The sequence below is a fragment of the Gasterosteus aculeatus genome, chromosome 2 (assembly GCF_964276395.1).
Source record: "Gasterosteus aculeatus chromosome 2, fGasAcu3.hap1.1, whole genome shotgun sequence".
Classification (NCBI taxonomy): domain Eukaryota; kingdom Metazoa; phylum Chordata; class Actinopteri; order Perciformes; family Gasterosteidae; genus Gasterosteus; species Gasterosteus aculeatus.
In genome coordinates, this window is record NC_135689.1 from 13,029,151 (window position 1) to 13,056,750 (window position 27,600).

Sequence of the window (27,600 nt, forward strand, 5' to 3'; positions counted from 1 at the left end):
AAGTACTTCTTGTAGCCTCTCGTACCTTATTGCTTAAATAACAAAGAGCATGGCATTAGAATAGATGTCACTATTGGAAATTAAATACACTTCCCTGATCCATTGGACTTAGTGCTCAAATAAAGAGTTTTAATTTGTATTTGTTATGACGTTACACAAACTTTGTTTCTTTGTGAGCTTCTCAAGCCTCAAGCCTCGAGCTGAAATGAGATGATTTAGACACGCATGGCATTATTTCTGTTTGTATTTGTAACCGCAGGTGTGATGGGTGAATACGAGCCAAAGATCGAAGTGCACTTCCCTGAAGTTGTTCCTGTTTCTAAGAGCTCAACTGTCAAACTGGAATGCTTTGCACTTGGAAAGTATGTCCCACAGTGTGTTATTATACCACAGCCTTTTGTTGTTTACTTTATCATTCTACGGTGCATGCTAATGTGCGAGGACCCTCAGAAGTCATTTTGAGAGCAGAAGATTTTGCATTTTAATGATTCCTTCGTGGGCTTTTACACCCAGAATACACAGACAAAGAATTCACCAGTTAATGTCTGACATGCTTTACAAGTATTCACTGGTATCATATATATGTATTAGGCCTGGCTACATTTTTAGATAACTATCTCTATCAGTATTTTTAATGTCGTGGCCTGTTGCTGTGTGTTACATTTCTGTGCCTTTAGCCCGGTGCCAACCATCAGCTGGAGAAGAGCGGACGGGGCCTCTTTTGGCAGGAAGGTGGACATAAATAAAGCCAGCGGAGTATTAGAAATCCCTTACTTCCAGCAGGAGGATGCGGGAGTATATGAATGTGTGGCTGAAAACAGTAGAGGAAGAAACTCTGCAAAAGGAAAGCTTTCTTTCTACGGTGAGTAGGAGGAGGATTTGCTGTCTTTTATCTAAAATTGATTTTACTTCACAGCTCTCGTCTTGGAAATAAATATCTTATGCCTTCAACCTCTCCGTCTTCTTCCCAACATATCATGTGCATTTATGGACTTTTACTCAATCTTTTACCTATGGATTCATACCCCCAAAATTTCACCGCAACTGAGTGTGATTGAAGATCTTGCAGAATCGTAGTGTAGCTTTTGGTGTCGCAGAAAAAACTTGTTCTTGTTGTCATGCAATCTGTAGCTTTTATTAGGACCCATATATAACCGCATCATGTGGTGGATTGTGGTAATAAATTAAACTATTGCCAGTAGTTAATTTCTGACAGGCTCTTTATTGTGCTGGTGGCAAACACAAGCCTGTTGTGCACACAGATTTATACCACCTTTCAGGGAGAGGTGATTTTTTTCCCCCTCACCAAACCACACTTACAGTCCATATTCTGAGAAAGCTTTTAAAGGCTCTTAATGAAGGACTTTTAAGATTTCTCCCTCCATTATGTTGCAGTTGCATTGATGATTTTCTGCTCACAAGCCCCTGTCGGGATGTGAGTGAAACATCACATCCAGACTTTTCTTTCCTGTGAAGAAGGGTGCGTTTGATATGATAATGCGGTAGTATAAAGTTTTTTTGCGGCACCTGTGGGTAAGATGAAATGCCCCGGGTACCTGTAGGTGGGCTCAGAATAAATCACGTTTTGCTTTCAAAGGAAATATAATAATAATAGAGCAGTGTAGTGTCACACAACTGGCTGATTTTAGACTTTAAAAAATTGAAAATGGTATTTACTTTTCCAACCACCTGCACTATCTCTGTCTTGGTACCGTGTTGCATTGGTTTTGCACATTTTCTTTGCTGTACTTGTGTGGAAGTCATGTTTCTCCTTGTATGATTTAAGGCCTGTCTTATCTCAAAGCCTCGCAGATTGGCCAGGCGCCAGGTGATAAAAATCTGTAATCTCATTTTAAACTCCCATAGACAAGAGCTTGTGGGACATCCATCAACTCTATGGAAGAAAAGGAGAATCAATATGGGGATGCGGTGTTTGCGACACCCAACCAATGCGGGCGCAGGAACAATAAGGGGTGGCCTCTCTTTCGATTTCCCACTTAATTGTCCTTCTGTAGTTCCAGGGGATTTATGAAATTAGATCATGGTTTAGCAGATGACTGCCTTTGAATGAGTTTGGACATGATCAGATTGACTTTGTATAGAAGCCGCTTGCATCATGTCTTCCCTTCCATTATGTTATCTCTGGCAGTCTCATTTGTAATATTGTTAACGGGGTGTCATGCACAATAGTGCTTGTTTCTGTATATGGATGTATTTTCTGGCTGCCAAACCTTGAAGATCTTTCAGGACGAGCCCTGGACCAAGTGTTTAACGTGCTCAAGTTTGAGGTTCACTATCCAGAATACAAACAGGAACCATATGAAAAGTGAAACTGCAATTACTTTTGTTAAGATTGATTCTATAAATCCACATTTCTACGTGGCGAGTGTTGAATGCCCCTTTCAGACCACGTTTTGCACACAACTGTCAGAAACTAGAATCCTGGGTGGAACAGTAAGATTCCCCCCAGAAGTGTGGGTCAGTGTTTTTCCTGCTAAAAAGTCCCTAACATGGAATATAAGATACTTTTCCAGCTGTAACTTTACTCTTTTACACCTGCAGAGAGATAAGAAGAAAACATGGTTTTGCATAATAATAATTTATATTATTATGAAAGCAACACAGCCAGGGAGTCAGACAGACAGATTAAACTACCTCATTCCCCTTTACCCTGGCAAAGCGTCCTGTATTTATACGTATGATTCACAAGGGCCATAAATCATCCGACTCTGTCGCCACAGGACCACGAACATGAATAAAGAGGCATTTTATCTATTTCAGATGTTTCAAAAGACACAAAGGGAATATAATCTGTTATTTACAGCACTGCTAAAACAATACAACCCTTCAGTTGTGTGCATCGCATATATTACATGCAATCGACCAAATTCTTCTAAAAGATCTTCGTCAATGTCATTGATTTAGGCTAATAGCAGTAAACTCACTAGATTTATATGTGCTTTTAACCTTACGGTGAAGGATTCCAACTATCCTATTGATCCGTCCACATGTTCCATTCATACAGCTGTTTTAATTTATATATTTACTGAAGGTGAGCTTTGGGTTAATTGGAAGTGGATTTATGACTCGTAGCCCTGGATGTCTCGTTAATGAACTAATTGCCCGCTTGGTTGCTTTATTGATTTATTCTTAAACTGCTGCATACCAGAAAAACTCCAGCATCGGCGTAGCAAAGTGTTCATTTACACTGTGTGGGATGTGACCTCACAGCGGCGCCCAACTTGACTGAGAAGCCTCAAGATGTTCAGAAGACTATTGATGACACTCTGGTGTGGGAATGCAAAGCCAGCGCTAAGCCCAAACCCTCTTACCGCTGGATGAAGAACGGAGAGCCTCTGGACCCCATGGAGGTGAGGGATGTTTCCCTTTGCTTTTAATGACACAAACTAAAATATAATGAGCCTGGCTTATATTGTATTGTTATTGTCAATGCTTGTTTTGATATTTGTTTTCATGACAACAGCCCAGACTCAAGTCAGTTGAGTGGATAAAGATAAGTATAACGTGTAAGATAATAATAAGATGACAGTGGATTCACTTACTACTGTTTGCTGGATTCTTTATTTCGATAAAACAGATTATGGTCTAAAATGAAAGGGTGTACTTGGCAAGATCATGCTACTTTAAAATGGCTGTGTTTGTTTGCGACTAAATCTAAGATTAAAAGTGTGTGTGTGTGCGTGTGGGAGGTTGTATGTGTTTTGCAAAGAATCCTGATGCCATTTTCTGCCTGTCATCATCCAGAGACTCAACAATTTAGCACTCAATTCAGCCTCTCTGCTTTTCTCAATTTTGTCATCAAATCTGTTCTCTCTGGGGAGGGTGAAATGCCTTATCATCCAAAATGCATTTCACAATTGGGCAATTTGCCTTGTTTCCTGTTATTGTGCTGCTATAGTGAGTATACATCTTTCTTTAAATGAACGGCTCCTGTGGATCTGATATTTTCAGTGTTTGGATTGGGCAATAAGCCCAAAACCAGCGCACTGCAGCTTCATTTGACACGTTTTTCAAGGAGGAAGCCTCTTTTAGTTTTCTGTTACTTCAATTGAAAGCTGAGATAATATTTCAAATTTGCCGCACTTAACACAAAGAGCTGAATCAAAATTCACACAGTACAGAAGAGAACACTTTGCCGTCATGGCACAGAAGTAGTTCTATACGTGCAGCAACTCTGTCATTCGTGGTTCTATATTTCACTCCACCTGCGCATCTCAAATATGGATTTTGTAAATAAGATTGTAAAAATTCCTTTGGCTTTTGGCCAAGGTAGTATTTTCTCTGTACATGTGGCTATATTAATGAGGTGGGGGTGTTACCATTTTCAAAATGCCACCCTCAACAGCGGCAACAGTAAATCAATTTCTAAACCCAAAGGTCAGTGATGTAGAGAGAAAGAGGGAGAAAGAGAGAAAGGCCAAGGGGGCCATTTGTTATTCCTCATTAGAATGGATCAGTCCTCCTTCTCTTTATCCCATCTCTTTCTCTTCTGAAAAAGTTCAGTTTTTCCTCCCTCCAACTCATTTTGGGCCGCCTCAAAGGGAGTTAAATGGCGCAGAGGAGGACTGTCCCTTCAAAAGGTCACACCGGTGAAACAAGGGCCCACTCACGCTTGTGTTTTTTCCCCTCTACCACGCGCTCGTCTGTCAGTTTCACACAAGCGTGTGTTTTTGAGATTTTTTTTTTTTCCCACCTCAACGTCAAGGAGAAATGATTTACCTTTTCACAGCTCAACTTGAAACAGTGCCGGTATCTCTACGTATAGAGAAACGTAGAGATTTCATTAATTATAATGATGCCATAAAGCAGACAGAATGTCTCCATTTCTTTCCAGTAATAAAGAGATTGTGATAGTACCACCACTGGGTCCGTGAGGGCCGTTTGACAGGGCACTGGGTGCTGGATAGAGTAGTGGGACAAGCCATGCACTTACACTGATCCCTTTTACCCCCCCCCCCCTCCTCCTCTGGGCCCTAAAAAGGAACATCCATTACTTATTCAAAGTCACTATGTCTCTTTCTGTCTTCTTCTCCATCATCCCATTGAACACAAAGCGAGTAAAAACCCAGGGACTTGTTGTGTTCCACTTGGAAACTACCGCATACATATATACGCTCACACAGGAACCCCTCTGGCGATCACTTTGGCACCCGGTCAGCCGTGTGTCCATCGTGTCTTTGGGGCCTCAGAGAGGTCCCTATTTGAAGATCCTCAGCAGTGTCTCTGACTGATGTTAAGGGACAGTCCTTGTCTTTTAAAGTGGCAGTGCGGTAATGATTCCAGGCGACACACACAGACTGGCGGCAGGACCCTCTGGACTACTTTGTCAGTGACATTAAAAGGTCTGGCTACACTCAATGGAAAAGATCAAGGGCAAGAACAATGAGTGCTGCCACACTTAAATTGACACAACTATAAAAGGGAGCAGAAAGTAGTGCCAATCCTTGTAAAGGTCAGAAGAACTAGTGGAGAGAAAAGTATTTTGTTCGGGTCTAATTATTATTTGTAGTTTTTTTGTAGGCAGTCTTTAATCAAGTGCATGCATTTTATTTTTAAACAAACTCCCTCTCTTGCCGGATATATTCCTTTTCCTCTTCCACCTAAAACTCCTTCAGACTTGGTGGATGGAGTAAAAACCGAGCAGCTTGCTGCAGCTTATTCTTAACTACTTCCTCCGAGGTTTGATTTCAACCACTGTTTGATCACGTCTTAGTGCTATGTTAAGCCGAGGGGGGGTTACGTCTAGTCACTGCGGGGCTATTAAGACCACAGAAAATTAGCAGTGTTTCAATTACCAACCCCCCTGATGAGAGAAAACGTGTGGCTAAAGCTTGAATTAGATCAGGTCATTTCTCAGAATGAATGCAGCTGGCATCGCGGTGCTTACCATGTCTATGTATAGCACCTAATTATGCACCTCGAAGGTTTTTTAGTCCAGCATTCTTATATTACACCCGGTATATGATGTCGTACCACTAATTGCAGTGTTTAGAAGATTTCCTTCCAGCCGATACAGACTTTTTTAAAGTAAGTTTTCAAAAAGAAAAAAAGTCTAAAGTGTTTATCAGTAAGAAATCTCTTTGATTATTTAATTATAGTTACGCGAGTGGCCGCTGAGGTCTCTCAGACAGCATTTCCATGGCCACCATGGCTCATGGGAGTCTGAAGCTGGTCACTTTAATCTGTTAACATGCGGTCTGAATACAACGTCTGAGGATTTTATCTTCCGCTTTCCATAGAAGATGATAGAACGCCTGTCTCAGCTCAACTAATCATTTTTTTTATGATAGCAATGGATCCAAGGACTGCATGTGGATTACTGCTGTGACAGAATCACATGGATTTTTCATCTTCTGTACCTCCGCAGCAACAGACGGACACATTTACCGTCTAGCTGGTGATGGCTCGAATAATCAAGACTAGAAGGATAAAAGTCGTAAATATTGAACCCAGGTGGACACCAAATTAATGCTAGTTGCTCCATGTTTGGTTGATGTACAAATAGACATAGAACTGATTTATGCAGTGCGTGAGTGTGTATGTGTGTGTGTGTGTGTGTGTGCGTGTAAATGTGGTTATTGGATGTAAACCTTGGGCTGCACTTGGTAGCAACCACTCAAGGGTCCTGCTGACTCTTCAGCTTGTCTAAGCCTGTTTAGTGTTTGTTGACAGGTTAGCACAGCAGATTCCATTTTTAATTGTGCAGCTAAATGTGCGTCCCTCTTTGCGTGCGCGTGTGCGTGTGTGTGTGTGTGTGTGTGTGTGTGTGTGTGTGTGTGTGTGTGTGTGTGTGTGTGTGTGTGTGTGCGTGTGTGTGTGTGTGTGTGTACATGTGTCCTCAGCAGGACAGGATTCAGGCGAATAATGGAGTGCTGACCATCAGTAGCTTGAATCTGGCTGACATCGGTATGTACCAGTGTGTGGCAGAGAACAAGCACGGCCGAATCTTCGCCAACGCTGAGCTCCGCGTAATAGGTAAGACCTGTGAAAGCAATGTTATTCTCATCCCCATGTAGTACAGGTACAGGTAAGGTGAAGACACAAAAACTATCCGTGCAAGTAGAGTGGCGAGTTGAGTCAGACGTGTCTGTTGTTAGAGGAAACACTGGCATGTGTGTGAGATCACGCATGCATCCTGCTCTGCGTTGCCGTGGTATTGGCTGCGTTTGGCAGGTCCTCAGCCATGTCACCGGCACCCGGCTCTGTGTTCACTTTAAAGAGCTTTCTGCTGAGTCGGTGCGCATACAAAGCAGCTGCAGACGGCGGCGCCTTAGTAATTAAGGCCTTGAGGAGCAACAACAAAGCCTCCCTCTTATTTTACATTCTCTCATTTCTGCCTTGAAGCCTCACGTCTAAATTCTTAATGCATAATGTCCTGCTAAGGAAAATGCATGGGGTTGAAAATAAACCATTGTCTCTCAAACAAAATGATGGACCATGTTTGTACTCCTTTGTTGATGTATGCGTGTGTGCAGAGAAAAGGGATGTGAGCGCCGACCTGCCTAATGGACGGAGTGACCTGCATGTTTTGTAGGAAGCTCTTGCAGGCTAATGTCTACAGCTCCAGCCTCTCTGCTCCTCTGTCTCCCCCGAACGGAAACTCAAAGCCTTAGCTTTTGTTTTTTCCCTCACTATGCTCACATCTCGTCTCTTCCTTATCAGCCATTGCTCCAGACTTCTCCCGGAACCTGTTGAAGGCCCAAACTCTGGCCCGACAGGGTGGCGACGTTCTGATCGAATGCAAGCCCAGGATGTCTCCTCGGGGTGTCATTTCATGGAGGAAAGGGAAAGAATCCTTGAGAGAGAGCCACAGGTACTACTTCTTTGTTCAGAGCAGTAAGTGCAAGTGTGTGTGGGACCACATTGGTTTAGTTTTGTCTGCTCTACTTGCAGAGTCGTATTTCATCTACTTGTTTTTTTCTTCTTTTTCTCCCCACTTTGTATTCATGCCGTCAAACGGCAACGAACAGAAACACAATGTGACACAATGCAATTTGAATTTCATAACACGTTCCACACTCCACCACTTTCCTCCCGCTATCTACATTGCTTCCCTCAACAACATTGTCCTTTTCTGTCCCGGCTGCGCTCGGCGCTGGTAGCGGCTCTGTTTACTCGAGGTAATTGGGCCTTCGTAGACATCGACTCTTGGATCAATGCGCTGATCCATCAGCTCATTAGCAACATGTAGGGCCTGGAGGGTCATTAGAGCACGAGGCAGACACTGATCCTGGCCACCATTGAGACGAGGAAGAAGCAGGTGAAATCACCAAAAGGACCAATCATTGACCGGCCGCTGATGAACATACGTTCTTGTGCGATAGCAGCGGGGACACCAGGTTTTTTTAGAAATCTGGTTCGTCGTTGCAGTAGCCAGACCTCTGTGTGCTGCAGAGGAAAAACCCGCGATAATCCTTTTGTCCCGGTACAATGCTGGTCAGAGCACCTTTAGGATGTCAGGGATTGATTCATATGATTGAATCGTATTTTTTCTTCTCACATGACAGCAATCAGGTGAGGAGGCGGTGATGATGGAATGCACCTTCAGACAACATGTCCGTCGAGTCCTGAGCATCGGTAGAAGTGCATCGAAATATGTACATTGTGTTTGCTCAGCTTCAAATGCACAAACGATCAATTACAATTACAGCCCAGGCTGTGCACCTCTGTGACACCGTTTCTAAAATGGCACCATTTAATGAGATATTTGGCCCGTTGCAGTTCTGATTTAGTGGTGTGTTGTTCCCCTTTGGATCTCCATCACACCAACACAGCGGGACTTCAGCAGCATGTTTTTTTGGAAACTAAAGGTGCAGCCTTATTGTTAGTAAAGATACCGGGCCGGGACTGTTTTGTGACAGCAGAGAGATGTTTTCCTTTTTTTAAAAGACTGTGTACTGCGAGCGCCTGCTAAATGTTGCGTTCACGTTTCAGATTTATCCTCCTCTTAAGTATTGAAAGGAAACCCCATTGCAATCAATTGCGCTCATAAAAGGTGGAATACATCCCATTTGAGATTTAACATTACAGCCGGACCCTGAAGTGGGTGAGCCGTTAGACTTTGAAATGATTGCAGCATCTCTCACAAACCGTTTCCCTTGTTGCTTGCATGTTTTTAGCTTTTTGTTAGCATATCGGAATGGGGCTGCTACCAATGCTATTAATGACGAGACAACACTAATCCTTTCCACCGGCTCAACTAAAATGCCCGTAATTCCTTCTAATCTTCCAGGGATAATGTTTTCAAGGATCTGGAGCAGGGGGAGAACAAATCAACTAAGAACAAAGCAGGATCTGATTAGTTAATGAAATCACGCTGCGGTGATACGTCAGCCCACGTCCCTGGCATGCATAACAAGATTGCTTCATAAAAGCCGTTGCCGTGCACTTGCGGAGGGAGCTATAAGGTTAACGATAAAGCTCATACCCTAATTTAATTTAACCGCTAACCGATGCCAGCAATTAGGAGATATCTCTTAGGGATATTACCTTTAGATTGGACTAAGAGTTCACGAGTGTTACGCTAAACAATACGTATTGCTTCATCATGTGAATCACTTTATAATCCGGCTTCTGAAACAGCATGAGCTTTCTGGATATGCTGCCAATACAGGACTGAAAGAAGCCGTTCCTAGTATTATATAGACTTCATTATCTAATCCCTCACCTCTTAAATAATGTTTTTTCATTGACAGCCTGGCCTCTTAGTTTTTTTTGTTACACCGTGGAGAGGCAGAGAAGACTTTTAGATTACAGCCAACAACTCACTTTAACACCGAGGTAAAGTGCTAGTTTACTATATCACACTTATCGAGTTTAATGTACCCCACAAATTGCCCCAATAGCGTAATTGCTCCAAGGCGACCATTGACCATTGAAATGCAACACAGTCTAGTTGAAAGCTTTATCTGGTATTGTCCTGATTTTTGCTTTGGTTTTGGAGGAAGGCTGACATGCTAATGCACAGTTTAATAGCAAGTCCTATCACTGTGACATCTAACATGCATAACTCTTTTTTAGAGCCCATTACAAAGGAGAATATACCCCCCTGGCTCCACAGGGGAGATCATTCTTTCAGCTTTTGAGGCAATGTAGGTCCTTTCTGATCAGTTTGGGAAGTCCATGGGTGGCCGTTAAGGGATTTTTAAGAAAAAAGGATTCAAGTTCTCCTTTCAAACCAGTTATGTTTGAAACACCGGCTGAACCCCATTTCACTGTAGTGCAGTTGAGGAAGACGAGCCGGGACCTTTTAGTGAGGAGTTGCAGGGCAAAACATTTATCAAGGAGCTAATTATTTCTTAGGAATCCAATGTGGTCAGGAACATGTTCTGTACAGCAACGATTTACAGGCAGTATAAAAGATGGTCGGACTAAAATTCGATCAGATGGAATGACTATTCTGACCAAAGAAATTAACTGTAGATAGAGTTCATACTGTGGCTCGACTTTGTAAAAGAGGTAAAGCTCTTTGTGCTTTGCATCCACCAAAAAAAAGTAATTAACTCATTCCTTCCACATGTATAAAATGTTTTTTTTATTAATAACTCATCAAGATAGAAATCACATGGCAACGATCCTTTATCTGTTGAACAGTGGCATCTCAATGTAAGTCTCTAACAACTGTTTCCCATCATGAAATATGTCCGCACATGAGGCTTAATGCCTACTGCTGGTTTGTAATAATTTGGATAAACCAAGGCCAAATTAATTATAAGCTCAACAAGCAGCGGCTGCCCTGTTAGCTCCGGGGAATATATTTTTAACACTGTGATATTCCACGATCACGCATGCCACCTCTGGGGAGATAATGATCTGGTAAAGGCTCAGAACATCACGGAAAGGCACATTCCTGACTTCATTGTGACCACTGAAGGATGAGCTCTGTATCAACCGTAGCCTCTGCTGCTCTAATTCTGTATAGCCGCTAGAGACGTATGACTGATGTTCAGTGATGATCAACGATTGGCTTCAATGTGTCGTCAAGGCACTGCTTCTGCTGCTACTTTAGTTTTGTACTGACGTCCATCTATTTCTATCCTTTAATGTTCACAGGTTTTAAGATTTTGCACCTGAACTGAAAGTATGTAGTGGATCTGTTTTGCATCATCTGTTACGAATTCCTTTCAGCAAGTTTGAATCCAATGAAAGGAAGAAATGAATCAAATGATCAGTTCTTCCGTATATCCGTTCTTCTATATATTAAAATCAATTCAGGTTGAATGTTATGCCCCAATTCGACACCTGCCTCTGCAAAAAATGTAGGTGGACCGAGCACATTTACAGCTCACCGTTTATCACACCTCTTTATCAGGACAAACATATAAAGTCAGTATTTATTTCAGACGGTTAACTTTAAAAAACAAGATAGGGGAAAAACAATTATTACTGCCACCACAAAGCCAGATGTAAGTACCAGGATACCAACAAGCAGGATAAAAAGGACAAAAGATAAAGAACATGTGTTTTCTAAACCAGCAGAAATACTTTGATAACAAAGAAGACAAAAGGATTGAAACATGAGCAAGTATCGAAACTAATCATTTTGTGATACATTTCATCATGCTAATATTATTTATATCTGATTATTGCTGGATGGAAAAAGGGTTTAGAATTAATGGACTTGTTGCTTGAATAAATCCTTTTAGCTATTAATCTGAGCACTCTCCACTGTTTAATGTTCCATTTTTTTCGCTTACGAAAGGGAGTGCTATTTTATCAATACAGTAAATAGAATAAATCAAACCATTTTTTTCCATTTATCTACCACTCTGCCATTCATTTCACTTTTATAAAGTGGGTGGTTGGATCTCACCAAACTACTTTCACTTAAGTGATTTCTTTCTTTCATGTTCAATCCTTGACTCTGCTCAAATTGTGCCAAAGACGTGCAAAGATAATGTCATGCATTTTTCCTAATGTGTCCTTTTGCATGTGTTTTTTTTACACTCTATACAAATTAAATGTTTCTCTGAGATGAAATAATAGCCTTCAATGAAATGTAAACACGGCAGACTGGAAGTATGAGCACTTTATTCAAGCAGTGCCTTTTTGCTGACCTATCCATTATATTTGGCTTTGCGTCACTCAAGCACCTCGTTGGTTGGAGAAGTAGAAGCCGTATGATTGATGACACAAATAGATTAAATGAGAGTCTGGTACATTGTGTAAGAGTGCTTCAACTTACAAGAGAACAAGGTTGGTCGAGTTTGTCGCTCTGCTGGTGAAATTTTCCTGCTGTGCAAGATTCTACTGGATTAAATCCAGTAACTGTTTGGGTTGGATCATGGTAGCTGTGCATGTTGTTGTTTGCACCTTGTTTTCTTTTTCTCCAGTTCATAAATGAACAGCTTCAAACGTCTTCATTAATATTAATAATAATTTTCATTCATAAATAAATGTAGTTTGTAATCGTAATTTTGAGCTGCGAGTTTTTATATTGGGTACTAAGCTGCGCCTGCTTCATCAACAATGTATTTAGAGTAAAGTGTCAAAACGATCACCATATGTGGGAAACCCAAATGAGCTGTATTAAGATGAATGTGTGAGTTTTTAAGTAAAACAGTTAAAATGTATGAACTGCATTCTAATTGTTTTTCATGTCTGCTGAAGCAATAGTTTCAAATAACATGTAAAAGAAGAGTAGAGTAGATTTATAACAAGTTATTTCATCAAGACATCCCTTTGAACTCAAAAGGAAACATTCCTCCCACACAGTGAAACCGCACTGTCCTTGTCAACTAGTGCTGAAAAAAGTGTAACTATTCCACACTGTCTTTCTCCTAATGCTTTAGAACATTTAGAATAGATTTTCAAAGAAACAGCATGCAAGCTTCCTTCATCAACCCGACACCGGTGCACTGTTGGTCTGCTACGCTGATATGTATTCTTGTTTTTCTTTACCCACAGAGTCACTGTGTTGGATAACGGCAGCCTACGGATTTCCAACGTTACTAAAGTGGATGCTGGACTCTACACATGTGTCGCCAGAAACCAGTTTGGAGTGGCGAGCAGTGCTGGTAGCCTTGTAGTTAAAGGTAAAATATGATGATTTTGACTTCAAATAGCAGCGCTTGTTGGTTTACTTTAAATGGCAGCTGGATATTGCTTGTTTATGTTGTCCCTAATAGCTGTTGCCTTGGTAACAACTGCTTGTGACACTACACAGTAGATCTTTTATCGAGTCAGTCTTCTTCTATAAAGCTTATCCTTAGAGGGTCGCGGAACAATCTTTATCTATTTCAACAAAATGATGAATAAAACAATACAATTACATCAACACCAAACATGTACGTTATTGAACAGCTTCTCTGCTTTTTGTCATGTCATTAGGAACGGGATTGGTTGTGGTATATTGTAAAATGTATAGTCAACATCAGGACTCCTGCATGTCTATTAATTACCCTTTGATCATTTACATTTACATCCCTGAGTGTTTTGGAGGGACACAGAACCAAAGATGAGACGCAGCCGACGAGCGCTGCGTTCAATATTAGGCGGCACAAACCGTCACTGCGCACTCGATGAACAAACACGGCGAAGCAGTGTTGCTATGAAGGCTGCCCTCGTCTCACCTGGCAGATACACAGTCCAATTAGTTGATTGGCCGTGGCTGGAGGAAGCGAGACACACACCTCTATGGTTAATTCATATTTTTTGCACAGTGGCTCGCAGCCATGCTCGGATTGTTTAAGGTTTCAATCCATTAAAATAACATGCTTCTGCAGAGCAACGCACTTTTCTAGATCTTTCTAAAGAGCAGAGTCAACAGCAGCGTTCTACTAAAATCACCTTTTTTGTGATTCCTCTTCACAAGTTTTTTGAATTGCAAATTGGCTTGTAATAGAAGCACAGTTTAGCTAAAGAGGCTTTACTGCGTATTTGCTGTACATTTATACAGTGTTGTGCATTGTTGTGTCTATTATTAGTATTGGACAGTTTTTACCTGCCACTTATACATCAAACCGCCCCACTTTCTGATATATATCGTTTATAATAATAATAATGAAACCGAGCATGGCGTGACTTTCTTAGGTTTCATAAGCAGGGAGCATTTTTAATCAAACATTAACATTGAATGTCTATTAAATCTTTTGTACTTTAAAATTAAATTTAAAATTGAATTTAAGTGAATTATATAATATATTTCACTTATATATATATATATATATATATATATATATATATATATATTTCACTTATATATATAATGTATATATATATAAGGGCACAACACACTACTGCAATTCCAATGCTAATAGAATTGGAAACATTAAAATGCTGCATTTATCCACATAATATAAACCATACTCATGCCCGGAATACACCGAAGGGAATGAGGGAGCCAATTTGTGATTTTTCCCTCCAGTCAGAACGGGAGATGAGCGTGACAGCTGAGCAATCGGAGGCAGAAAGTTTTACCCCTCCCTCCCTCCCTCCCCCATGTTGCATCTGGTGCCAAACTTCCCTAAGACTCACCTGGAATGCGCTGCCATGACCAGTCGGCTCTCCTTCGGGGGTGTGAGATAAACAGGCTGCCTTGTTTTGACAGAGCTGAATATAGACCTTCACTCCCTCCGACATGCTGCATTGGCTTCCCTGTCCATTAGTTGCTTATGACGTGCATGCATAATTCACGGCGAACTAGTGTATGGGCCTCGCAGCCTGCGCTATATTCCGTGTACTACACTGCTGGTGAATGAGAGATAAAGCCAGGATGGCCAAAGATTACGTTGACCACGCTGAGGATGAACCAGGATGGATTTTCCTCTCCAAATTGTCGCCTCAGATCTGATCGTATCGTGATGGTCAAGTTTTTCCTCTTAGTTGTTTATTTTTTTCTGTTGTTGTTCAGGTACATGTCACATCCTTATTTATTAAACTCAAAAAAAGGAGATGCAATATAAGCTCACTGGTGGACTCAAAAGTAATGTATCTTGTTTATCTTAACATCCAGGACAGGATTTGACAAAGGGCAAGATTTATTTTTGAGTGTAGCATGTTGTTGCAGGTATTTCTCAATGTTCAGGCATCGTACAGCAGTGTAGAAAATAAAGATTTCGAAATCTGTGTTTACAGAGGCAACGGTGATCACCAGTCCAGCGGGTCATCTGGACGTGACCGTGGGGGAGAGCATCGTGCTGCCGTGCCAGGTCTCTCACGACACCTCGCTGGACCTCAAATTTACCTGGTTCTTCAACGAGCAGCTGATCCACTTTGGAAGCCACTGGGCGTATTTTGAAAAAGTTGGTGGCGTAAGTGCAGTATTGTCCTTGTGTTGAAGGAAACATCATCGGAAATGTGACATGTCGCAGGAGAACTGTGAGCCACTGAAATCAATCTGAAGTTCTTCATTGTGGCAGAACTGCAAATATTTTTTCCAGCTCAAGTTTCTTGTGTTTGCCAAATAAGATTTATTCATGAGAAAAACACATTGTTGTTTAACCTCTTGACAATCTTTCCGGCCAAATACAGCCCAGTCCCATCTTAAGTGGGCCACAGTGGTAAAACTGTTGCATATGGACTTATGAATAACAACCAATCCATAGTTTTCCCTTTGTGTTATTTTTAAAAAGCACAGGTGAATTCAGATAATGTTTACAATTAATAAACTACCCATTTGCAAAAAACACACGATGAGCAACCTGAGATGTGTCGCTGATCTGTCGGCTTTGAATGAAAACAGACGACTGTTTTCTCAAACCTTGCAAGTTCTTATATTTTGCGGCATGGTGATTCTGATAGTAACACAGAATAATATATATTTTTTAGTATTAAAAGTTGCAGTAGAACTTTTCCTCAAAATCAACTTTTCTCCACTAGGGTTACCTGCATAAAGAGTAGCCTGGTCTTGATTTTTGTTTCTTAGACTGTATTTAAGCACGTTGGATATAGAATTGTGTTTCCAGCGAATGTTCTTTTCTTTTAACTAGTAAAAGCAATTATGAGGTCTTTGCTTCTTTACCACCTCTTTGTTTTTCTTGCATTCGGCACGATAACGACAATGAGAGCTTCATAATTTCATTCAGCCATTTTCTTGACTCCTTTGCTTCAAACCCACGGCGACACGTTGAGTTTGGTGAGAAATTGTTCAAGTATTTCTTTTGAAGCAGCGTATACAATACTTTCACTATAAATAGAGTCCGCTGTGAACTCAAAGAGATTAAGGAACATCCAATAGCGGTGAGTCATTGGCTTATACGTAAGTGGGCTGAATGTTAGATCTAAGTACATCTCCCTAAATATATGAGTCCTAGTGGTGACTTTTTGCACCATTTGTAACACTTTTGTAAATGTCAGGAGATCCGTCGCAAAATAGAGATAAATATTCCTTCTGTAGCCAACACAAAGAATCTCAAGTTTAAGAAGCTGGGTGCTGAGTGACAGACATATGCCATGTAGTAATTTTATAACTTTAGTAAACATAACACCATACAAATAAAAATATTAAAAATCGGAACAACTATAGACAACTAGCTATTGTCATTTTTACTGTTAAAACAATGACAAAACCCTGCGACAACCAAAATTCAGTTTGCTGGAGAATATACTGTATTCTGCAAGTGTTGAACAATATGAGAAGAAAGAAATGGCCCCGAGCATTGTGCAGCTACAAATAGAGATCTGCTCCTTGCAGGTTGGAGAGCTTTCTGCCAGAGTCACCTTACTGAATCGCCTGGGATTGACACGATGGCGCTCTCGGGCTCCATTTTTAAGAACAACAGTATAAAACTAACTGAAATATGCATTAGAGCAGAAATAAGAATCTAATTACGTTTAGTCTGATATGAATTATATTACGTCAGATGAAAGGGAGGTGAAACGTCTGACTGAGAGATGCATTGTCAAACCCCACGACGCCCAGTCAGCAAGTTCAGTGTTGAGTGGGAAATATTAAGAAAACTGAATGTTGCCGTACGTCTGCATAATCCAACCAAATACGGCATGTGAGCATTAATATAAAGCAATAGCACTGCCCTTGCAGACTAAACCTGCGGTGGAAGGAAAACACAATCTACCTTTTTATTCTGGGTTCAGAAGCCACACATTACTCTATTTTGCACGACTTCTTACAGTCTCGCTTGATTTAATAAGCAAGCTTAGAGGTTATTTTTTTAAGCTTTATATAAAGTCAGCCAAAGTGGAGAGCTGTGACCTGCTCCATCACTAGTTATATTATTTTAATGATGGCAGCGAGTTTCAAAGAGGGAATGACTTGCAGCTACCACATTTTTCTTTATATTAAATGTGTCTGATTATATATGAAAGTAATTATCGAGTCTCATTTGTTTCGTAGTCCCTTTCTTTTATAGATAAGCCATCAATGTATTATTAGCTCTATGTTTAAGGTAATAATTTGTTTGGTATTGAATGGTTTTCTGTAGATTCAATTGAATCAGGAGGAATAAAGGAGATGTAGCTGAAAGAAGAAAGAAGAGCTTTTTAATTTCCCACAAAAAGCTGTCCTCATAAATGACCACAAAAACCTTCACTCAGCCACTTGGTGCGCCCCTGCACTTTTGTTATTCTTTTCTCTTCCTTAATGTAATATATTAAATGCCAAAAGAAATCACTGTGACATTGCTCTTGTTTCTGCAGTCCTTTTAGTTCATTTTGCAACATTTCACTGTTTTTCTACTCCACTTTCTTACTTTTTTGTCATCCTTTTTCCTTACCTGGGCACTGACAGCGTTCGGCTGGTGACATCATGATCCGGAATATTCAACTGAGGCATGCTGGGAAGTACACCTGTGCTGTTCAGACCAAGGTGGACAGTGTATCTATTGCCACTGATGTGGTCGTGAGAGGTAAAGAGGTCCATGCTTTGTTTTTCTGCAGTAAGAAGTCACAGCACAGAAAGGTGTTTAAATACGACATCGACGCTGTAGCTCGTTTTGCAAAGCCATTTCTACGAGAAACCAAAGAATGTCACCATCGGTCATAGCAGAAGTTCCATTGCTACACAACACTGTTGATCGCGAACGAAATAATGTGAAGTCTCTGTGTGACACAGTGGATAATAATAGTACAATATTGGCTGTACATAAAGTTCCCATGTTGGAGGAAAACTGCAGATGCACAGTAATATCCCACAAAATCCTAATCACTAATAAACTTAAACCTTTTCTGTTTACATATACGTACAGGAGTTGTGAATTTGTGGTTTTCTCTTACATTATCCTCAGATTGTTAGTTTTTAATGCATAAAATGTTATAAAGATTAAAAGATAGAACAAAAAAGCAAAGAATAGAGAATATTTTTTTGCAAAAGTGAATTTCTTTCTTCACATCTTGACAATCCTCTTTGATTAAGCTGGCAATCTGCCATGTGGGCAACTCCTGCTGCAGGGCATGCTATGATATTTTTGGATTTATTTAATTGTATTACAATGAACTGCACTTCTTTAGATTAGATTTTTTTTGTTTTTTTCTGCTACTAGTGTGAAAAACTCCCAGCCATCCTCACACTCGCTCAGACTCATTTTATTTTTTAACTCGTCCAACCGCACAAATTCCTTGTATGTCTGACATATTTTGGTAATAAATGTTTTCTGATTTCTAATTATGGCCTCATAAATCTCTACGGTTCACAAATCCTTGTGCACACATTGACTCTCACTCCCTTTCCTGCAGGTCCTCCGGGGCCTCCTGTTGACTGCCAGGTGACGGCGATGACAGAGACCACAGCCTCTCTGTCCTGGGGACCCGCTATGGACAGTCACAGCCCCATCCACAGCTACGCCATCCAGGCCAGAACGCCCTTCTCTCTCGGGTGGCAAGCCGTTACCACCGGTAGGCGTTTTTTATCTGACAGTCCCCACTGTAGGTTGAGTGAATGTGAAGTTATTAGATCAAAAAGAGGGAACTGGATGTGACTGGTATCCTTTTTCAAGCAGCACACGTGAAGTGACAGTAAATAACACGTCGTCAGCTTGGCATACTTTCAGAGGCAGATCTTTCATGATTTGATGCGAGGTTCTTTCTGTGATCTCTCAGTACCCGAGCTGCTCGGGGGGAAGCAGCTGTCATGCTCTGTCATTGACTTGAGTCCATGGGTGGAGTACGAATTCAGAGTCCTGGCAACAAACGGCATAGGAACAGGAGAGCCCAGCAAATCCTCCAAAAAGGCCCGCACCAGAGAAATGCGTACGTATCCTTATGTTTCCTCTGCCGCCATGATACTAATGCATATTAGTATCTTTAGTCCAGAAGGAACATCTGAATCGTGTTAAACAAGAGTGGATGAAAAATAGGGAAAAAAATTAAATCACTCTCCCAACCAATACATACAGTTTTTATAAAAACTGCAGGCGTATGCAGCAAGGCAGTGATGCAGAGAAAAGTACACATATGTACACAAAACACTAATATAGGATAATTTAAAAACTTTTAAAATGTTTTTATAATATTAATATATTATGATGAAAAACCTATAAAAGATGCTCTAACTGAAAGCAGGGTAGTAATTTATGAGTTCTTGGAATCAATTTTTTCAGATTGAAATAGTCGTATCCTCTTTGCCTTTGTACAGAATGAGTCTGTCTTTTTCAAATCGATGCTGCCATTTGTAAAGTTAGAATTTAAGAAACATCTAAATATGAACATGCTCAATATCTCAAACTCCTTTTACTAAATAGGGAGCAGCAAATTACTGATTGCAGGTTACTGATTTCTAATTGCAGGTAATTGAATTTACAGATTGTTCCTCCTAACATGTTTGCGTTTAATCTGTTAGTTCCCAGGGCGACTCCGTCCAGGGTGAATGGTGGCGGTGGGGGACATTCAGAGCTTGTCATCACTTGGGAGGTAAACTTGTGTAACACGCAAACACACACATATTTAACATTGCGATAATAGACAGCACCACGCTCAGCAGTATTCCCGCACTGATCCGTGCATAGCTGCATTTCATTTAGGTATACATGTTATATCTGTACGGTCTGTCATCTTGAGTCATCCCTGTGACTCATACCTCCGTAGCCTGTTCCAGAGGAGCAGCAGAGTGGTCCGGGCTTCGGCTACGTGGTGGCTTTCCGCCCACTTGCGGCGCAGGGCTGGATGCAGGCGGCCGTCACGTCTCCGGACTCCTCCAGATATGTCTTCAAGAATGAGAGCATCCCTCCCTTTTCCCCTTACCAAGTCAAAGTCGGGGTTTACAACAACAAGGGAGAAGGCCCTTTCAGTCCAGTGACCACTATCTACTCAGCGGAGGAAGGTGTGTACTATTACAAACTATTTTTACCGTTTTGAGATCTATTTGTTAATTCCTAAAAAACGTTGGCAAAAGTGAACTGAATGAGAAAAAAATATGTTCTCATATAGTCTCATAATGTGATTGATTTCCAAATGTTTTTCTTTGAGTCCTTTTCACTAGCAAGAAGTTGGCTGCAATCAAATGAAGAAAGGATAATTCTCAGATAGTTAAACCAATATTGAATCTAATCTAATCAAACCACACCCACACAGTCTGATGAAGTAACTAAAATACTGGTTAACTCTTAAATCACAACAAAGGAGTCTTTTCTCAATTTAAAGTTGGATGGATTTGTTAAGGGATTTTTAATTGTACAGATTCGTATCTAAGCCTTTAGGGGCTGTGATGTTGCATTCCGTGGACTTTCCTGTCCTTAATACTCAATTAAGTTGGAACATTAACTCCTCCTCACAAAGTGATATTGATAGACTGAACAGAGCTACAGCTTATTCAATAAGTCACCCCTTAGACGTGGGGGGGGTAGTGGATCTGAGTCCTCCTCTTTATCCTGACTATCCTGTGTGCCTTTCAGAGCCCAGCAGAGCTCCAGGGAGGCTGCGGGCGAAGAGCGTATCTGCGTCCGAGGCAGAGGTCACCTGGAAGCCGCTGGCCTGGAGCAACAACCGCAGACGCATCCTGGGCTATGAGGTCAAACCAACACGCGCCCACACAGCGGGAATTGTATAAATGTAGCGGACAGTGCCAACGGCTAGTGGCGGATCTTGGATATCAATACAAACACGTCCTTTATGTCTTGAGCATTAAGTCGACCACAGGGCAGGATGAAGCCCACCGAGGATTCACGCCTATGGGGGGGGCGGCAGTTACAGGGCAAATTGAGTAACACATTTGATGCCGACTATTATCTGTGTATGGTTGTGTGGTTTCAGCTGCAGTACTGGGCTGAGAAGAAGAAGCAGGACACAGCCGCCGTCATCCGGACAGTGGGGAACAAAACGTCCGTGCTCGTCAGGGATCTGGAGGGCAGCAGTACCTATTACATGTCTCTGCGGGCCTATAACAGCGCTGGAGTGGGTCCACAGAGCATCATAGTCAATGTCACCACCAAGAAACCACGTAAGGGCTCTCAGCACAGTGTGGGGAACGACTTTTTGTGCACCTTTTTTTTTTTTTCTTCCTGTGGTCCGTCTGGCACATATTTCATTTCAGCAATAATGTTTCACCAATTAGAGTGAAAGTAGCCAAGCGTCAATACACAAGATCACCGTAAAAGGTGCCATATGGAGGAGCCTTGGTTATGTATTTTATAGTCCTGGGCGAGGGACCGTTGCTACACGTCGAACCCCTTTTTATCTCTCCCTGCACATCTTACAAACAATAGCATGAAACTGAGGGACGTTGTGTAGCACTCACTTGTCATTTGATAGACGGGGCAAATCTTTGATGTAAGCACCTGTTTAAATTAATTAATCAATATGTGATTTTGACATGCAGAGCCTTATAAGCTATAAATTCCTGATTTTGTTTCCCGCCGTGAGGTTTGCTATAAACAACTTTAGATTTTACGCTCTTTCTCTTTTCACAGGGTCAGATGAGTAGCACCACATGTGTTCAAATAGCTGGATGATATTGTATTGTATATTATTTGTTTCACACTTACACGTCTCTTATTCACTCTCCCGAACCAACTCACAAACACCTTTGTTAAAGTCACTGCTCGCCACTAACAGTGGGGTGACGAACTGATAATGAGAAAACCCCTTCGTGCTGAGTTGATTCTGGACTTCGACGGTGGGGGGCTTGTTGTTTTACTCCCTCCCTTTCCTCCATCCTCCTCCAGCGCCCAGTCAAGCCCCGGTCAAAATTATGTGGAACACTTCCAACTCCAAGGTTATTTTGAAGTGGGACCAAGTACACGCTCTGGAGAATGAGTCAGAAGTCACAGGATATAAGGTAAGGAGCGGGGAGTTTTACACACACACCCCCCACTAGAGAGTGCTTGAACTCGTCTCTCTCTGACGGGTGAATCGGTGTTATAGACTGTAACATATTTAAATATCAGTTAACTGTTGCATTTTCCGCTGCCAGTTTTTACTGCCCTCGTGTATAAATACCACAGTCCACTTTGCTGATAAGTAAGGAGGCGCCTAACCTTCTCACCGTAAAGATAACTGCGTTTAATTTGTGCAGCGGGCCCCCCAATTGTTTTATAACAAAGTCAGTTGGGGTGGTGTGATGTGTCCCTGCGCATTCATTTCATTTTGAAGATCTCCACAAATTGCCTACTCTCCTAGAATAATAATCCCTTTATGACCACAGTGCCCATATCCTATTATTTCCTTCCAGCGAATTTCAGCAACAGATAAAAGATCCACAATTTGTATGATTGTTTCTCAAGAGGGGAGATATTGCAGGAAATGTTCTGCATACACGTCACCAGTAGAGTGATTGGCGTGCCCAGGTTTCAACATTTGAACTTTGCATGGCAGTATCAAATGCATTATACATATTTTAAGGACTACTTTAGAAATTGCATTTACAGGTTATGAATTATCCCAAAGTGCCATTTGGCATATCTTTAAAAATAAAAAGTTCAAACATTAATTTGCAGGCTCACAGGGTTGAGAATATCAAACTAAGATGTTGAGGTTGTGGTCGGCTGCAGTCGCTGCATGTTGTCTCACTACATAACGGGGTCTCCTGAGAATGGGGCTTAGAAAGTGGGCGGGTTCCTCTGCAGCTGACAGGATTGATGCACCTTCACATTCCCTTTATCTCTGCCGCACCCTCTACTCTGGAGGTCCATCACAGCCTCGTGCAGCTGTCTACAGTAAGATTCATCTGGTTGGTTTCAGCGGCAGCACGTTACATCTCAGGGAGAGCTGTCTGAAGGAAACACAAGCTAGAACTTAGATGTTCTTGTCAGTGCATCAACAAGGACGCTGAAACCTCCCCCGTGTGATTCATCGTAGCTGCTTTCGTGCCGTGCCTCACACTGCCCTCATCTGTACCTCTCTACCTCCTGCAGGTGATGTACAGCCAGGACAAACACAGTTTTCCCAGTGTGGTGGAGACCAACACCACCTCCTTGGAGTTGTCACTACCGGTCAACCAGGACTACGTGATCCAGATCAAACCCTTCAGCGAGGGAGGCGAAGGCAGCAGCAGCCGGCAGATTACCATCCCCAAGATAGCAGGTTGGGAAATCGCTCCGACATGAAACACGATAATGATCCCTGTGTCCGTGTGTGAGGCCTCAGAGTTAGTTTTCAGTCTCAGGAGAAATCAAACTGCAAACTCCGGTAAACTTGTGTTTTTAGCACACAAGAAATAGAAGATAAAGATAATATATATACAATGTAAACCCAGCATGGTCTGCTGTTGCATTGCAGTGTGGTATTTTCAGGCTGCTGCCTTTAAATAAATTGGTACCGCTGACACTTATATGAACCCCCCCCCCCTCATTAAATGGTGAGTCTTCAAATAAGCCTTTTCTCTTTAAAGTAAGTTTGTCTACAAACCGAGAATCAAACCATGTCTGATGCTTTGTCTCACACTCTCTGGGTTCCACGGCCGAGTGCAGCGCACCAGTGCCATCTATTGGCATGTGTGTGTATTCACACAAGTCCGAATACATATTTTGTTTAGCTTGCTGTGTTTTTCTTACTGTGATAATTACTTTACGAGAGGAGTTCACACCGAAACCACGTTTACAGAGCAACATTTGCACACGATATCAGACTATCAAACACAAGGTATTTTGATTTGTTTGTGTATTCCAGGCCCCATAGCCACAGGAGCAGCCCCAGAGTCTTCTGCGTTTCCCTTGGTCAACCTTGCAGCGTTAATCCTCACAGCAAGAACTGCACTATGACAAACATCTGCATCCACCGGGCACCACAGCTGCTCCCTGCAGTAAGAGGCAAAACGGCAGGTTGGAGACTTTCCACCTGCTCCCTTCCCCATCCTACTGTCTTTCCTGTTGTGGTTTTTTCTACAAAGATCTCTTTGTAAAGGAAGAATCCTTCCCTCCACCTCTCTGAGTTGTTGAAAGGAGCTGCCGCTTTCAGAAGTTGCTTTCATGGCAGTGAAAGGACACCGTGACTTGGCTGCAGTTTCTTTGAAGATGTTTCTTTATTTAGTCCCTTCCAACCATTGGATATTCTCATATGGTTTTAACCTCGGAGGCCCAGGCGGTGCGTGAAGCACAAAAGGATGTGAACGTGTTTTTTTCTTTTGCTGAGGTACTGTGCAGGTCCTTTTGAACAGATATCCTTTGTACCTCTGGACCTTTCCTGGACGCTTTGATTGGATCTAAAGTGAAGTGGGAGGAGACCTTCAGTAGCTCATATTTATGTGAGTGAAGTCGTATTTATGCTCGGTTTAAGACAAGCGATGGATGAAGCGACGTCCCAGCTGTGTGTAGACTGTAGTGTTTGAAAGCTTCCTGATCTGACTAAGCAAGACAACCAACTTGTACTAATCCCTGCCAAATACAGGGGGCTAAGCCTCATTATTTTATGACAGATCAGAATTTGGGACCTTTGTAACTCTACCTGGATTGTATTCATGCTTTTGTGTTGTACCACATTACATGGGAACTTGCCATGCAATCTGAAACTGTAACCAAAGGTATTGAGCCAACTTGGTTCGATACCACCTGTTGTATCATTGTGAGAAAATGCTGCGCCTACACTCCCCCAAATGGCTTCCGTTGTAAACAGCAGCCCCGTGTTGATTAATTGATGTCTTACCTTCCTCGCTCATCCATGTTAAGTCCGTCACGCTGAGCATTCCGAGCCCCATTGTTGTACACGTATGTATGAAATCCTCAGGTCCCAAATGAGCCTTATGATTATTATCCACGTCATTATAATTCAAGAGAGTTTTATTTATTTTCTTCCTCTGTTTATTTTTGCATTTGTACTGTGGCTCACTCATGATATACTTTATGAAAAACTGACTTACTTTTTTGCTATGTTGAGTTTTCAGTGCTTTTGTTTTGGGCATTTCGGGCTCAGAAACGACCTGCCTTTTTCCCAAGTCTTCATGATGCGCATTGTAATACAGTACAAGTGGCGGTGATAACGGACTTTTCTTACGTAGCTTACTACAAAGTAGGGATGGTATTTTACCAATGAGATACTGTTTAGCTGCTGTTCGGCATGAGATTGGTCAGTGTACGTACCTACGTTGCTTAGGGTGTCTGAATGGATCAAGCTGCTTTTAATAAACATAATGCCATTTTCCTCATTCCTTTATTTGCTGTCAGAAGAAGCCACAAATAACCGAAAGGCTGCGGCGAATCCCCCCGTTATGTAAAATAGAGCACTTTTGGTCTTACTTAGCAGATGGAGTTTGATTTTACCAAAATGTCAGTCAGGGGACTTTGAGGTAAGATTTTTTAGAGAATTAACAGTGACGGATTATACTTTAGAAAAGTAAAAAAGGTTGGTGCTGAAAATGAACATGAAACTCTTGTAAACTAGTTAATTAGCTTTTATTACTGAAAATAAATTTACTGCAACTTCTAATTAACAGACCAGAATAAACACAGGGTCTGGTTATATTAATGACGTACTTTACCACGGCATTCATAAATGACATTTTTAGCAAAGAATACCAATACTGTTTTTATCATTTAATTCAGCGTGCTATATTGTTATAATATTACAATGTTTACATAGTGTGACTGTTTTTATGATTTTCTTAATACTTTGACATTAATCCTCAACATGCTATACAATAACTTTAAATGAATGTCTTTGGAATGTTATGGGTTTCTTTCAACATACTATATTATGAGATACTTGTACATGTTGTACTGTGACTTCTTCCAGGGGACAAAAGCCCCCAGACAACCCGAGAAGGCTCTCAGGTCTCACAAAAAGAGAATAGCTTTGGGGAACTGTTTGGGGTTTCCAACTTTGATCAAGCTCAACATCGAGGACGAGACCAGCAATTGTTCGTGAAGCAGTTAATTCACGGTCAGTTGATTTGCCCACCTGTCCTGGTTGGAGAATACAAGACCAGCATGTGAGGCAGCTGCAGGGGGCGCTGCAGCGTTAGCCAGCTAGCATGTAGTCAATCTATGCACTCTAACCATCAACCAATGGGAGATAAGATGACCCCACGAAACATGTGATTGACAAACCTGTCAGTTGTATAATGATAAAAATAAATAAATGTCAAAAGAAGGTATAATGAAAATAATACATTAATAACAAAAGGTTCAAATGCAAAGGACATACATGTATGAACAAACAAATGCAAAAGCACTTGTGGAAACTTAACTCAAAAGGCCGCAAGGCTGATAGAGAGAGACAACCATCTAAACTCAGATTCACACACCCTCACACGGCCAATTTAGAGTGATCAGTTAATCCGACCTGCATGTTGTTGGACTGTAGGAGGAAGAACCGTGAGGGAACCCGAGCCGACCCGAGGAGGACATGCAAACTCTGCACCTGAGGGCCAACAAACCCGGGAACCAAACCAGGGCCCCTTTTGCAGTGAGATGACGAGTGAGTGCCAGCCAATACAATACACATGAATAGCTTAAGTAACTTGTATTGTTCTGTATTTAATGTTGTGCATGTTATGGGTACCTTCTGTTTTCCTTTGGGAACATGTAGGTGGATGTGTAACAAAAACAAAAATATATAATTTGCAAAATGCAGAACTAAACTAATAGATCACTAACTTAATACATGAGCTATGGTTTTAATAAAATAATAATAAGCGTTGTTTAAATAGAACAGAGAATAGGCAATGTAGCTATTATGACGACCTGAATTTCCTTTTTTCATATTTGTAACCACATACTTATGACTCCTCTGGCGGGTACATCTTTAGTTTGTTAGGGTTTTGGCAGTCTTTGTGTGTTTATATTGCCTGTACTGTTTTGTTTGAGACAAAATCCCATTGAAGAGTCTTTCAATTCAACTCAATTCAATTTATAATTTTGTATAGCCCAAAATCGCAAATTAAAAAATTTGCCTCAGAGGGCTTTACAGTCTGTACACATACGACATCCTCTGTGCCGAAACCCACCATCGGCACAACTCCCCAGAAAATGAAAAAAACCTTCCAAGAGGGAAAACAAGGGAAGAATCCTTACCTTTATAAAAACGGTGTGCTCAAGTTGTGCTGCGAGTCATTACAGCAATGATGTTGAATAATGCTTCAAATGGCGCGTTCTCCCCCCTTTTGACAAAGTGACTACTGACAACTATTGAAACTCCGAAAGGCACCAATCTGAGAACATGAAAACATGGACGTCTGCTGCAAATTGAAAGTCTTTAGTAAACGTAGACCAAATCGTCCTTAAATGAGTGAATCCTGCGGCGAGATATTTTGCATGCACA

At 41.4% G+C, this 27,600-nt stretch overlaps 1 protein-coding gene across 2 annotated transcripts in view; it reads left to right on the forward strand.

Moving 5' to 3' along the window:
- Positions 1-25,482, forward strand: part of cntn3a.1 (contactin 3a, tandem duplicate 1) — a 57,659-nt gene extending 32,177 nt beyond the window's left edge. The window contains exons 7-23 of one of the 2 annotated variants that reach the window (XM_040192705.2): positions 260-362; positions 678-862; positions 3,232-3,371; positions 6,864-6,996; positions 7,684-7,834; positions 12,928-13,055; positions 15,097-15,272; positions 17,708-17,825; positions 18,652-18,810; positions 19,015-19,164; positions 19,754-19,824; positions 19,999-20,233; positions 20,805-20,920; positions 21,163-21,349; positions 22,074-22,186; positions 23,262-23,430; positions 24,016-25,482. In XM_040192705.2, coding sequence (XP_040048639.1) covers positions 260-362; positions 678-862; positions 3,232-3,371; positions 6,864-6,996; positions 7,684-7,834; positions 12,928-13,055; positions 15,097-15,272; positions 17,708-17,825; positions 18,652-18,810; positions 19,015-19,164; positions 19,754-19,824; positions 19,999-20,233; positions 20,805-20,920; positions 21,163-21,349; positions 22,074-22,186; positions 23,262-23,430; positions 24,016-24,107 — 2,426 coding nt within the window. In that variant the 3' untranslated portion in view covers positions 24,108-25,482. The remainder of the gene's footprint in view (positions 1-259; positions 363-677; positions 863-3,231; positions 3,372-6,863; positions 6,997-7,683; positions 7,835-12,927; positions 13,056-15,096; positions 15,273-17,707; positions 17,826-18,651; positions 18,811-19,014; positions 19,165-19,753; positions 19,825-19,998; positions 20,234-20,804; positions 20,921-21,162; positions 21,350-22,073; positions 22,187-23,261; positions 23,431-24,015) is intronic. The other variant, XM_040192707.2, reaches the window with a different exon arrangement.
- The last annotated feature ends 2,118 nt before the right edge of the window (positions 25,483-27,600 follow it).